The sequence below is a fragment of the Ursus americanus genome, chromosome 13 (genome assembly GCF_024610735.1).
Source record: "Ursus americanus isolate L20-20 chromosome 13, mUrsAme1.1.p, whole genome shotgun sequence".
In the NCBI taxonomy this organism is placed as follows: Eukaryota; Metazoa; Chordata; class Mammalia; order Carnivora; family Ursidae; genus Ursus; species Ursus americanus.
Window position 1 is genome coordinate 15,822,856 of NC_142139.1, and position 14,007 is coordinate 15,836,862.

At 34.0% G+C, this 14,007-nt stretch overlaps 1 protein-coding gene across 9 annotated transcripts in view; it reads left to right on the plus strand.

Annotated features, from left to right (window-relative positions):
- BLTP1 (bridge-like lipid transfer protein family member 1) overlaps positions 1-14,007 on the plus strand; it is a 194,488-nt gene that overhangs the window by 102,090 nt on the left and 78,391 nt on the right. For all 9 annotated transcript variants that reach the window (XR_015726479.1, XM_045799043.2, XM_045799042.2 and 6 more), the window contains 9 exons: positions 345-496; positions 960-1,110; positions 1,280-1,432; positions 3,287-3,527; positions 4,692-4,834; positions 7,086-7,305; positions 7,765-7,923; positions 9,413-9,588; positions 12,309-12,484. Coding sequence is in view for 8 of the 9 variants with exons in the window: in XM_045799043.2 (XP_045654999.2) it covers positions 345-496; positions 960-1,110; positions 1,280-1,432; positions 3,287-3,527; positions 4,692-4,834; positions 7,086-7,305; positions 7,765-7,923; positions 9,413-9,588; positions 12,309-12,484 (1,571 nt within the window). In the remaining variant the exon portion in view is untranslated. The remainder of the gene's footprint in view (positions 1-344; positions 497-959; positions 1,111-1,279; positions 1,433-3,286; positions 3,528-4,691; positions 4,835-7,085; positions 7,306-7,764; positions 7,924-9,412; positions 9,589-12,308; positions 12,485-14,007) is intronic.

A 14,007-nucleotide genomic window follows, 5' to 3' on the forward strand; every position in this document is an offset into this window, starting at 1 on the left:
CTTTCTCTCACTTTCTTCATCTGGAAAAAGTAATGCTTAAACATCCCTAAACAAATGTAACTGAATGACGTGATCAGGAAAAACATTCAGTTCTAAGATCTGTGATTTATGGCTTACTACAATGCACTGGTTTTTCAGACGGTGCCCCTTGGAGCTTCAAGGATCTATAGGTATTTCTCAGAATCAGGGTTAGGCTGAGCACGGTTTGTGTTACCTGTTCATATAAAGGTGTCATCTGTAGAACTTGATTTGATGGGATGATTTTGTGCTTAAAACATTAACCTTGGCACTAGTGGTTGTAAGCAGCTATACATTATAAGTTTTTGGTTTTTTATTTTATGTAGGATGAAGGAGTTGAATCTGATGATTTGAAAAAAGATCTACCTCTAATGCCTCCACCTCCAGATTCATGTAGCATGAAGTTGACCATCAAGGAAATTTGGTTTAGTTTTGCAGCTCCCACCAATGTGAGATCTCCTACACATGCATTTTCTAGGTAAAAAGTTTTAAACATGTAATACTGTTCTTTGATTGTTCTTCATTTAAATAACATACAATTCTGTTTTTTAAATTACTCTTCGGATCTATCTAGCATTAGGGTTGCCACCTTCTTACCATCTTTCTTCTGTAGACATTCTTACCTTGTTTGACTCTTTTTCTTTCCTGTTTTACTATTATGTCACCCTGCCATGAACTTCTTACCCTTACCTCTAATAGGTTTTAATATTTTTCCTTCTTTTCTATTATCTATTCTATCATTTTCTACTTATATGTTCATAATTTATCTGGTAGCTAAAATGAAAAGTAATTTTGCCTAAATAAAATAGCCACTAAGTACAGTAAGTATGGGAGATCGTTTGAAATACAAATCTTGACACTTGTTTATATATATATATATATATATATATATATATATATATATATATATATTTTTTTTTTTTTTTTTTTAATTTTCAAAGGCAGCTGAACCTTTTAAGCACTGCAACTCCAGCTGTTGGTGCATGGCTTGTTCCCATCGATCAACTCAAATCATCCTTAAACAAATTAGAAACTGAGGGCACCCTGAGAATTTGTGCTGTTATGGGATGCATAATGACAGAAGCATTAGAGGTATGTCTAGCAACAATACAGGGTATCCTACCCAGTTTATTGTTGAACATAATCTCTAATTGTTCAACATTGTTGGAAAACATCAGACCTGCAAAGTTCTTGATTACTGGAGATCTTCTATTTGCAGTGTCTTTGACACATCATTCTAAAATGTTGTTTCTGCTTTCAGAATAAAAGTGTACATTTTCCCTTAAGAAGTAAATACAACAGACTTACAAAAGTTGCCCGTTTTCTTCAAGAAAATCCTTCATGTTTACTGTGCAATATACTACATCACTACCTGCACCAGGCAAATTACTCCATCATTGATGATGCTACAATGGTGAGTTATTGAAACTATGTTAACTTTAAAGAAGCCCCTATTCTTGGGATGCCTGGGTGGCTCAGTTGGTTAAGTGTCCCACTCTTGGTTTCAGCTCAGATCATGATCTCAGGGTTGTGAGATCAAGCCCTGTGTTGGGCTCCATGTGGAGTCTGCTTGGGATATTTTCCATCCCCCCTCTCTCTGTCCCTCCCTCTGCTCATGGTCACAATCTCTCTCTTTCTCTAAAATGAATAAATAAATCTTAAAAAAAAAAAAAAAAAAAAGAAGCTCTTGTCCTTTTGAGGAGCCATTTATCGGCCTGCAGGGTTTGAGATGCAGACGGGGAGTCCAAAGGAAAAATATGGTTAAAAATACAAGCTTATAGACAGCAATGGGCTCAGATGAATGATTTGGGAATTGCCAACATGAAGGTATTAGAAGCTATGGATATGGATGAGACTTCTAGGAATGATGGTGTGTTGAGGGAGAAACTGGTCGAGAGTGGATATCTGAAGAACACCAAAATTAAAGGGGGGGGGGTGAAAAGAAGGTAGGTAGAGCTACACAGAATGCTGAGTAGGGAAAAGAAGAGGTAGGAGAATCAGGAAAAAATGTCTTAGAAACCAAAAGTATAAAGAATTTCAAGCAAAAGTCACCAGCATGAAATTTCACAGAAATGTTTAATAAGGGCTAATTAATGGTTGAGGGGAGAATATTTAATAATACAAAATGCATACAATATATGTCTGCCTCTAGAAAAGCACTATAGAAGATAACACTTCATCATTAGGGATTTAGAACTTGAGAATTTTTCTTCTCTCCAAGCTTTTGGTCAATAGAAAATATATAAGGGGTTTAGCCAAATTAGGGATCAGTATGTATCAGTATTATTAATGGCCAAACTTCTGATAACCTCCAATAAGAGGAAATGGTGGATTTGAAAAAAGTACTTAGACCTGAGACTACTGTAGTGCTTTCTACTCCGACCCTGTGACACGAAGACTGGAGGTCCACAGTGCAAGGCTAACTTGCCTATCTAGTCCTAGGCAGAGACTCAGAAACAGAAAGAATGGCAGGCATTTCCCGTGGATGGATGCTCTGCTGAGATAAGCTTTTCATGTAAGAGGAAGAAACACAAGATGGCTCTTGAGTCTAAGAATGAAAGGACAGGCTCTAAGGGAGCTGATGTTCCTCAGAAAGTGAATGAGGTGATTTCTGCTATTTAATAAATGGCTCTCTTCAATTAGAGCCATTTCTCTTAACACAAGGAATTATAGGAAAGGGGATGGAGAGGAACTGGATATTTTCCTTCTAGGCTAAGGCTCCAGTTGGAAAAATAGCCAAATTTTCTTTCTTATAATCATCACCACGTGGAATAAAGTATATTCTAAATTATGTAATTGTTACTGATAGTACATTTAACTTTCAAATCCATCTGTGTCCAGCATTTAATCATAGTAATTTATTTTTTCTAATGTTAAGATAATGGTGGTTACCTAATCTTTGAAGGGAGTAATTTCATTTCCTCTTTGTTTAATGAATATTCTTGGTAACTCAAAATACATTTGATTTCCTCACTAGAACAAAAAAGGTAAAGTGGATTGAATGCTTCTTGAGGAGAATCCCAATTTTTCACCCCATGTTTAGCCTCTTATTCACCTGGTACTGCATTGTTTATGACAGAAAGACGCAATGTTGTGTTTAGAGATTGAGTTCTATTATCAGCTTGAAATACTCTCTTTTGTGACCTTGGACAAATTATAACACATAAATTCTAGTTTCTTCATCTCTAAATGGGGATTATAAGATTTAAATAAATAAATGTATGCAAAGCACTTTAAATAGTAACATTATTAATCATTGTTGTTACAGAGTGATGGACTTCCTGCTTTGGTAACTTTAAAGAAAGGTTTAGTTGCACTGGCAAGACAGTGGATGAAGTTTATTGTGGTGACACCAGCCTTTAAAGGAGTTAGCTTACACAGACCAGCTCAGCCACTGAAACCTCAATCAGCTGTGGACCATGAACATGAAGACGGACTTGGGCTAGACAATGGAGGTGGTCTTCAAAGTGACACCAGTGCTGATGGAGCAGAATTTGAATTTGATGCAGGTAATTTGTAAATATTTTAGTCAAATATTATACCTTGGTAACATATGTGATCATTTTAATCATTTGTGTCCCAGATTTGAAAACGTTATGGCTTAATTATACAAGTATGACTTGTATTCATCCAAATAAATGATAATAATGTTGGAATCTTTATACTGACTTTTGATTTTTACATTTAATTTCATGAAATATGGTAGACTTCTTTGAGTCTGTCTTGTACAATAACAGACATCTTTGCATAGCTAGAATATTTGAGTGAAGCATGTTAACTTTAACATTTACATTTGAAAAAAATAAAATTCATATTTATATTTGTTCATCATCTTTCCTAAGCCACTTAAAGGAGTCTTTGAATTTTACCTGGTGCCTGGTTCATTCTGCATTTACCTAATGTTTAGAGTCATGCATTCATCCTGTAATTCTGTCAGCATCATGACTGTGCCAGAACACAGAACACAGACAGTAAATATGCATTTCAGAAATATATGTGCAAATTTTAATGCTTTTTCAGAGGTAAACTTTTGTTATCACAACATGTAATATTTAATAATATTGAATTATGATATTTTGGAAAAAAGTGTTAAAAGTACCATGAAAAAGGACAGTAGCCTTAAAATTAGAGCTTTCAAAACACTGATATATAATACTTTACCCAGGTTTTTTTTAATCGTCTTTTAAGAAAAACTTGATACTTAAAAGTGAATATGCTATGAGGAAGGGCGCCTGGGTTGTTCAGTTGCTTAAGCATCTGACTCCTGATTTCAGCTCAGGTCCTATCTTAGGGTTGTAATATCAGGCCCCATGTTGGTTCCCTTCTAATTAGCTATCTTCAAATTCCTGGGTTAATCTGAAAGTTCTGTACTTTGAGCTTACTTGGTTTTTTTTCTCTCTAAACCTTTTGGCTGGGATGTGGAAGAACTGAATACAAGCTGTTTGTTCCTTTCTTGAGACTGAGTGAGAATATTGGGGTTGAGAGAGTAAAAGAAAGACAAAAAATGATATTACAGCAGATTCCACAATTAATTTCAAGGAAATTTAATTAATTTACTTTATTTACTCAAGGAATATGTAAAGTTGAGCGTAGTTACACCATCAGGAACACTGGGATTGATGTTTCAAGCAAATGATAATCTATAGCCCACTTATTCTTTTGAACTGTTTCAGCCACGGTCAGTGAACACACAATGCTACTAGAAGGAACAGCCAACCGTCCTCCACCTGGTAGCTCTGGACCTGTAACAGGAGCTGAGATAATGAGGAAACTTTCTAAGACTCATACGCATAGTGACTCTGCATTAAAAATAAAGGTACATTGTTGCTGTTCCTGTTTATAGTAGACTTCCAGAGAAGACCTAAATTTCTGATATCTGAAATTCAAATATTAGGTATTTAAATTTAAATATTCAAGGAGTATTTTATATTCAAGAATTATTAATTTAATAATTGAGTAATAATAAATACTTTGATGTTGAACATGAACATGATTAGCAACTTGATATGCAGTTTGAGTTAGGCTGTTTTATGATTTTAATTACACTGTTTTAAGAAACTTAACCAGTGCTTGGTAAGACATGTATATACCAAGGTGGTTGACTACCACCTTGGGAGCCAGAGAACCTTGGTTTCAATTCTGCCTCTGCCACTTAGTTGTTTTGTGACTGAACAAATGTTTAATTGTGCTGTGTGTCAGTTTCCTTATCTGTAAGATGGAGATTACAGTAATAACTTTTTCACAATGCGGATGTTAAGAAATTAATGTTAGTACATGAAAAATGCCTAGAACAATACCTGGCACATAATAAGCATGTAAGTTATTTGTTGTTGTCATGGGTTATTTATGTTTTGTTAGTTTCCTTTTCTGAGCAATGAAAATGACAGTATTTTAACTTTCTTTGAAAGTTTGGGTAGACTTACTTTAATACTCAGAATCCATAAGGTAAATTACTAACAATTTTACCATATTAAAATATAAAATTTCTACACAGAAAAAATAATGTATTATAAGCAAAATAGAAAGACATATGACAAAGTGCTAATTTCCTCATATATAAAGATCTTTTTGTAATAACTAAGAAGAAGAACACAATCAAATAGAAAATTGTTAATGGGCAGTTCACAGAGAATTACATACACAAATATGAAAATGTATCCTCTTATAATTAAAGAAATGTAAGTTAAAATAAAATTTCCATTTCCACCAATCAGATTGAAAACACTAATATATTTGAATGGCGTATGTTGGTAAAGATAAGGGAAAACAGACACTCTCATATAGTACCGGTGGGAGTGTAAATTGGCACAAACTCTTTGAAGACCAGTTTGGCAGTTTGTATCAAAATTTAAAATATTCTTTCACCCAGTATGTTCATGTCCAGGAATTCATTCTAAAGAAATGAATGCTTATAAATGCTTAAAGACACATGTGCAATAATGTTCTTCACAACACTGTTTATAATAGGAAAATAATGGAAGGAACATAAATGACTAACCATTTGAGGACTAATAAACTAGTGTACCCTGATTCAGAGAGCATACCGTGAAGACTACAGAAAGATGAAGTAGATCTCTAAGTGGATATGGAATGGTCACCAAAGTGCCTGGATTAAAGTAAAAACAAAATATGGGACAATAAGTATCTGTGTGTTAAAAAAGGATAAATATGTACATGTGCTTATATAGTTATAAATTATTTAAGGAGGATAAGAAACAGTTAAGAGTACTTCTGGGGGAAGGGATCTAGTAGACTGGAGCTCAGGGGATATGATTTATTGAATTGTCTTTGTGCTTTTAAAGTTTTTATTCTGTGTAAGTATTGCTCTTTTAATTAAAACATTCAATGATAGTTTAATATACATTTTTTAAAAGTTTGAACTATTAGGCTTATTCTTTTTCTATAGGATGGTTTGAAGCCAGGATACTTTTAAATTCTCAACTCCTTAATCAGTCTCAGATTTTTTTCCCGTTTGATGGTTTTTCCTAACCCCACAAACATTCCTTTGTTTATGGATTATAAAAGTCCTCCAAAAAATTGAATTGCAATGCTTTGTTTCAGATCTCTTCTTTTTAGGATCTTTCTGTCTGTATAGTCTTTTCTTGTGCTATTTTAAACTGATCTGAAATTCTAACCTTAGATGTGACGGAACAGTTAGAGATGGGCAGTTCTGTAATTTTTTAATTTTCCTCAGAGAATTGCTGGAAATTGTTTTTGGCATATTAGAACTCTACAGAGAATCTCTTACAGATTTTCATTATCAGGGTACCAACGAGAGTAGTATAGTATTAAGAATTTTGGGATAGAAATCTTGCCACCAGACACACTCTTCAGATTTCAAAGAGAATTAATAATTCATTGTTAAAATAAGTGAATGATAATAAATGCTGTCCTTTGTATTGTACTGTAAAGTTTTAAAACATTTTTATGTACATTTGAGATTCACCACAATCCTAGTAGGCACAATCTGTTTTGGTGAATAGTAACTAGCAACAGTAATAGTAGTGGTAGTTTTTAGCAGTCATTTTTATATGCATAAAAAGACCCCTGTTTTGTTTCTTTTGTAGGGTATTCACCCTTATCATTCTTTGAGCTATACCAGTGGAGACACTGCCACAGATTCTCCGGTGCATGTTGGACGTGCTGGGATGCCAGTTAAGGAGAGTCCAAGGAAGGAGAGCCTACTCAGCTACCTGACTGGAAGCTTCCCAAGCTTGCACAATCTCCTAGAAGGGACTCCTCAAAGAAGTAGTGCAGCTGTAAAAAGCAGCTCCCTAACGAGAACGGGTACATCCCTGGTTTTGACAATTACAAGTTTACTTCTATGTGAGAATTAAAAAAACAAACAAACAAACAGGACTTAAGTTTATTTTGCTTTATACTTTGGTTGCATAACTAATCTATGTATTACACCTTATCTTTGAAAAAGTATTTTGGGAAACTGTTCCGTTTGTAACTTGGTGTTCATGCCCTTAGTTTGCATTTCTAAATTGCAGCATTTGATATTACTATCAACCTAGTCATGGTATGGGATGATGTCTAAACCATCCAACAGTGAATTTCTTCTTGTTATATTAAAAATAAGTTATTTGTTAGTACCTTAATATCCAAATACCAATATCATGCAGTGAGTTTGAAAACATCTACAAAAGACAATTTAGTCTGACTTTTAAAAAATAATTACATAAATCACATTTTCTGCTTATTACATAAGTAATACTATACTCAATAAAATTTTATTTTCAGGAAATACAATGGCCACTGATATATTATCTGAACATCCCTTGCTATCTGAGCCATCATCTGTGAGTTTCTATAATTGGATGTCAAATGCTGTGGGTAATCGTGGAAGTGTGGTACAAGAATCTCCTGTAACAAAATCTGCACAGAATAGTCTTCCATCAGGTATTGAGTTATGTTATTTTGCTTAACTGCCTAAGGGACATATGTAAATTTTAACAAAATTCTATTTTTCACAGAATCTCACATGTTTAATACTGTTTAGTTGAAATTCACCTATTTATGAAATGCCTTTGTTAAAACTGAATTGAGAGAATTGTAAGCAATCAGTTGGTGTTCTTGTGGGAAGACAAATATGTCAAATGTGAGATCATATATAATTTAAAGAGTTTAAAACGTCCAATTAATGTGGCCGGTTTAATTTTCAAAATACCAAAAGGAGGTAAATGAAAAAATGCAAAGAATATGGCACAATGTACCTATGATACAGAAAATACTTTAATTTATTTGGGTTCCTCTGAGAAATACTAGCTAACATTCTTTTAAAGTTACTTAAATAATTAAACCTAAAGGGGTACTAAGAGGAGAGAATAGAATAAGATTTTGCTTTTGAGGAGGAAATGAGGACAATTTATTAATTTTAAAAGAATACGTATAAAGAATGCTAGCAGGGAATTCACCAAGAAATGTTGGTGGCTATCTCCAGAAGCATAAGTGGCACCATCCTTCATTTTCTATTTTTTCTTTTTTGGGGTATTTTTCCAAATTTATTAGATGCATGTATTCTTGTAAAAAAAATTTTTTTTCAAAGAATATGTGAAGTAGACTTTGATCTTAGGTACTGCAGGCAGCTGAAATTAATCCATGTAACAGCTATTTGCATTGCTAGCAAATTCTAGTCATATAAAAAATATGATACTATGAAATGTGGTTGATAAGTGACTACTCAGTCCTTTGTTTTGCTGGTATGTGGATCACTCTTGAGTCTGGAACTGATTCTAATTATGACTACATTACCATTCTTAGCATTGGCTCTTAGTTGAAGAAGATAGAAGGACAGTGTTTCTGCCAGCTTCAGCACTGTTCTAGCATTGTTCTCACTACTACACAGTTTAAATTTCGAGAAAACCAGAAAAGAACATTTCCTCTTTATCATGGATCCTTTGCCTGGGGAGTTAGAGGATAAAGGGAATACAGAGGAAAGAAATAGCGCCATTTTACTTTTATTCTGCCTTGGGAAAGCATATTTGGGAAGAAATTTATATGTGGGACTCTGTGACATCTGTGGCTTTTGCCCTGCTGCTGTCTGTAACTCTGCTCCTCAGTGCAAAGCTGAGGGGATATCAGATGCTTTTCAAAGATCTTCCAGCCATAAAATTCTATATTTTGGACCTACTGGCTCTGTAATACAGACTTCATGTATGAGGATGACTGATATTTCCTGAAGTTTTAGTTTAATTTCATTTTTATTATTAAATCATGTCTGTAAAATGACCAAAAAATGCTGGTGGTGGGTTTTTTTCCTTCATTCATTTGAAATGGCCTGGTAATACTGCTGTAATGTGGGCTTTGTAAGTTTACTTTGCTGTGCCCTTTTATGTTGTTTTTATTTCCTCATAATACAGATTTTACTCTTGAACATTTACTCTCTTAGGTGTTGCACCCAATCTTCCTACAATACCCTCAGCCTCAGATTTCAACACCGTCTTATCTAGTGACCAGAATACTTTGGATGGAACACATTCTCAGCATAGCACTAGTCAGGATGATGTGGCAGGTGTAGAAGAAGCCAACCAAGGGTTTCCTGCTGTGCAGCTTGCTGATGCACAGGTAAGCCAGTCTGTTTTTCCATAATAATAGTTACCCCTCATTAGGTAATTCTTAGCAGTTGGAACCATCCAGTCATATGCACCTTGGAATTCTAGCGAAAATCTTTTTTCTGTTCTTGTCTGTCTAAAGTCTTCATGCAAAAATGGAGGAGCCTTTTAAAAGTACATGGGTTAATTACAAATGCAAATGTAGCATCTGTAGATATGCATTAAACAGAAGAGTGGTATATAGTTAGTTGTCTCTATAGTAACATTTTTGTTATGTGGAGATACAAATTGGCTAAATAACATCACTAGAAAGCTAAATTTAATCCTGTCCTTTAGAACGCTGTGTTAAGACTTTACTGAGTGAGCAGTTGGGAGGCCCTGAAGATTTTAGAGCAGAGGAATTACCTAACTAGAACGATACATGTAGAAATATTATATGGGTAGCAATGTGTTAAATGGATTGAAGTAGAGACACAGTAGATGAAAAGATGAGTTATTGTAATAGTTCATGTAAGTGCTAAATGACACAACTTAGATGGTTGTGGCTTTGAGAAAGTAAAGGCAAAATAATGTGGAGGTCTTATTCAATTGATCAAATATAAGAGTGGAGAGCAAAATCCTTTGAAATGTGTATTTTAGTCTGAATGATCAAAAGGCAAGTGGGTGAGTGGGACCAGTGGTATTGAGAGGTGTTATTTTTTCAGGATGAGAGAGACTCCAGCATACATACTTAGGAGGAATGAGGAAGGTCCAGATCAGAAAAAGAAAAAAGAAGGGTAAAATGATAGAGCAAGATTCAGAGAGGGATGAGGAGTGTTGGAATTTAGAGTCATTCAATAGAGATGTTTTAGACATAAAAAATTACTTTTTTCCTCTGAGGAACTAAGAAAGGAATAAGGATAGTTCACAATTATACAGGTTAAGTTTGCAAATTGGTAGCTTCAATTTTCTCTTATAATAGAAGGTAATTTATGTTAAGAAATGTGTCGGGCACTTTTAAATTTTCTTGAGATTTACTTCTCCAATTCATTAGCGTAGTTTTTAGGGACTTCATTTTTTTTATTAAAGGGGAGTGGGAAAATAAATAACCTTTTTGTTGTTGTTTTGGCCTACAAAATACGTTAATTGTATTTATTAGCATTCAACACATATTTTTAAGGATAGTTATACTGTTTTACATATAAGATTCTAAAGTCCACTAGAAACATGAATATTAATACAGTAAAAAAACTCTGTAAGGTGATTTAGATATGTGTACAGGTTGGAGCGAATATGAAAGAGAGCTTACCATAGACTCCCTAAAAGGATTGCCAAATAGTGCTGAGGGCCTAGTAAGAGTTTAGGTTAGTGTTGGGGTACCAATGAATAGAATTATATTATTTCCTTTCATTATTCCTAGCAGCTCAGCTATAGGAGTATAAGAGGATTGATCCAAAGCAGATGTAGCAAGAAAAATGAGGTGAAAGATATAAACAATCTAGGAAGTTGCGGAAATGGAGTTTAAGCCAAGATTATGGGGGAAGAAGTCATATAACTTTGGAACTGAAGTGTTGGTTGAGTTATGGTCAGAGAAGTCATTCAGGATGATAAATTGGGATTGAAAAGAAAAAGAGGAAAGTAAATCAGGAATCAAAGTTTCTGATAGGTATGGAGGATTAACAAGGTAGGGGATAAATAAATGACAAACGTTAGAAAAGAAGGAGGAGGATTCGAACCTTGAAGAGGGAAGAGTTTTTCCATTAGAATGAAAGAGTTAAAACCCAAGAAAGAATATCCCAAGCAAGTATATAAGGGAGAGGGAATTTCTCCCCAAGGTTCCAGTCTAGTGTACAATTGTTGGAATTCTCTGTTGTAGGCCTTCAGACCTTCACAAGAGTAGCCTGTTTTCCCAAGCACAAATAAAGGAGATGACCTAAAGATAATTGAACATGTAGACTTAGGTCTTAATACATAAATGGCTCTTGTCCATTTTAATAGTATCATTTAGCTTTCAGGAAGAGATCACTAAGGAAGATGTACAGCGAAAGGGTTACAAGAGGGCCATGGAAAGTACTGGATAGCACCTATATTTTGGATGTGGAAGGAGGAAAAGGAACCATGCAGCAAAGAATAAGCAGAGTGATTATAGTGATCAACTACTGAACACATGGTTGCTTCTGTTTGGGTTAGCTCTTCATGACTACAAAATCAGTTAGTAAGATGTAACCATGGTGTTGTATTTCCGTAAGCTTGTATGATACTTAAAATGTAAAGGAAGTATTTTTGTCACAAAATAAATGTTAAATGACTGTTACAACCAAGTGATACCATTTAAAAAGTCAGATATTCATAGTATTACATATGAAATGTTTTTGTATTAACATAGGAAGGTGATAAACTATTCTAATATACCAAATTTTTATGGAAGCACAGTATATATTCATGCCCTTTTTAAAAGCAAGTACAATGATTTAAATTAGTTCACTGTTTTATTTTGCTTGTAGTTTCAGACACTCAGGAAGGATGGAGAAATCTTTGTCCTTGTGATTAATTTGAAGATGAGTGGCACATAATAGGTGCTGAAAAATACTGTTAAGTTTTAAGTAAAATTAGAGTGATATTTATTACACAAGTCCTTTTTGTTTTTCGTCACACTACAGTATTGATATATGTATTGAGGTTGGGTAAGAAAAAAGCCATAGTAAATGATGAATCATAAGTTAAGGTAATTAATGAATGTGTTATGTCTTTTAGGTTGTTTTCAAACCTCTTCTCAGTCATACAGGGATTCAGTCACAGGATGCAATGCCACTCTGCTACCGAATGTACTTTGGAGAACACCTTTCATTTTCAGGGACTTTGGACTGCCTTAGAGCAGATATTGTGGATTCAGACACAGCCAAAGAGAGAAAAGGCAAAAGAGCAAGAAGGTGTCTTGTGTTTCTGTTCTTTTTGTGTAAAATGTTGTACACAGGTTATAATATCTTTTTTTAGCTTTGTTTTCCTCTAATGCTAATGAGAGTAATTTTAATATCTTAATCAGAAGGTAACTTCCATTTATCAAAAATAACCTCTTTTTAATAACTTGTTAATTTTATAGGTGATGAGGTCTATGCTGAGGCTTCGTTTTGTGCCATTTTAGCATGTGTATGTGCGTTAGCCAAAGTACATTTGTTGTCTGTATCCTCAGAATTTGTTTACTGTTGCAGTAGCTGAATTTTTATGATCTTATGCATTGTAATTTTATATATTTTACTTAGAATTATTCCTAACTTCCTTTCTGAGTTGACTTGCAGTGTTTTCTATTAGAAACAGGGTAGAAGTCATATTGAGAGTATGGCCATGAGAAACAAATACATAGGAATGCTAAATGTAGCATGGTGAAAGTTAAGAACCACCTTTTACTGTCATTATTATCAGGGATAGTTCTTTAGTTTCTTTACTGCTTGAATAGGAAATATTATGCCCGCTAATAATATTTGATTAATCTTTTTGTGAACATTAAATTTATTTTGCATGGGTCTTGCTGATGTAGATAGGAATAGTAGAATATGGATATAGATGGCAGTTATGACAAGAGGTTTTGCAACATTCTTGGTTTCATCCAATTTATGTTTTTGCAAGGTGGTAGAGTAAAAGCAAAATGCACACATATCACACATATAACTAAGTGAAATATGTTTTCCATTTGAAATATTCTATTTAAAAATTTAAATGATTTGACAAAATCAGTTTAAACATTTTTATGGCAATTATTAATAGAAAAATACAGCTTTCTCAAATTTTGTTTCAAGTCTAGATTTCTGAGGATTTTTCTAATGAGACAGGAACATTGAAATTGCATTGTCTTTTCTATTAAATATAAGACAGTCACTGCTTTTCACAGTAGTGTCATACCATAAAAATGACTGACAAGCCGAAGCACCACAAAGTGACCTTAATGATTATCAAGATTAGTGAGGAAAATTACCTTTGTTTTGTGACCTGGAAAAAAACGTTTGTTAAAACATTAAAAACTCTATTACTGTTTATTATAAATGTGTAGGGAAATGAAAAGTATAGTAAAACTAATATTTAGTACATTATACTTTAAAACATTAGAAACACTGAGAATTAAAGTATCTCACTTCATTCTAAAAATCCCATTATAGTTTGAATAGCCCTTGCCGTCTTATCATCATATAACTTGCAATACAAACTTGCAATACGAAAGAGCATCTATTCCGTACTTTGGCATAATGCTATACTCCATTGCAAGTATTGATGAGGTTCCAACACTTTTCCCTTGCACTTTTAATGTCATGAAATACCATCACGAGTTCCTGTTACTATGAAGTTTTTTGCCAGCATCATTTCCTCTGGGATATTGTCATCCTTTTTGTTACAACCACTTTCCTCTTTATGCCAGTAAGTTTGCCTTCACTGAGTTCCACTGGCTGCATATCTATAGTTT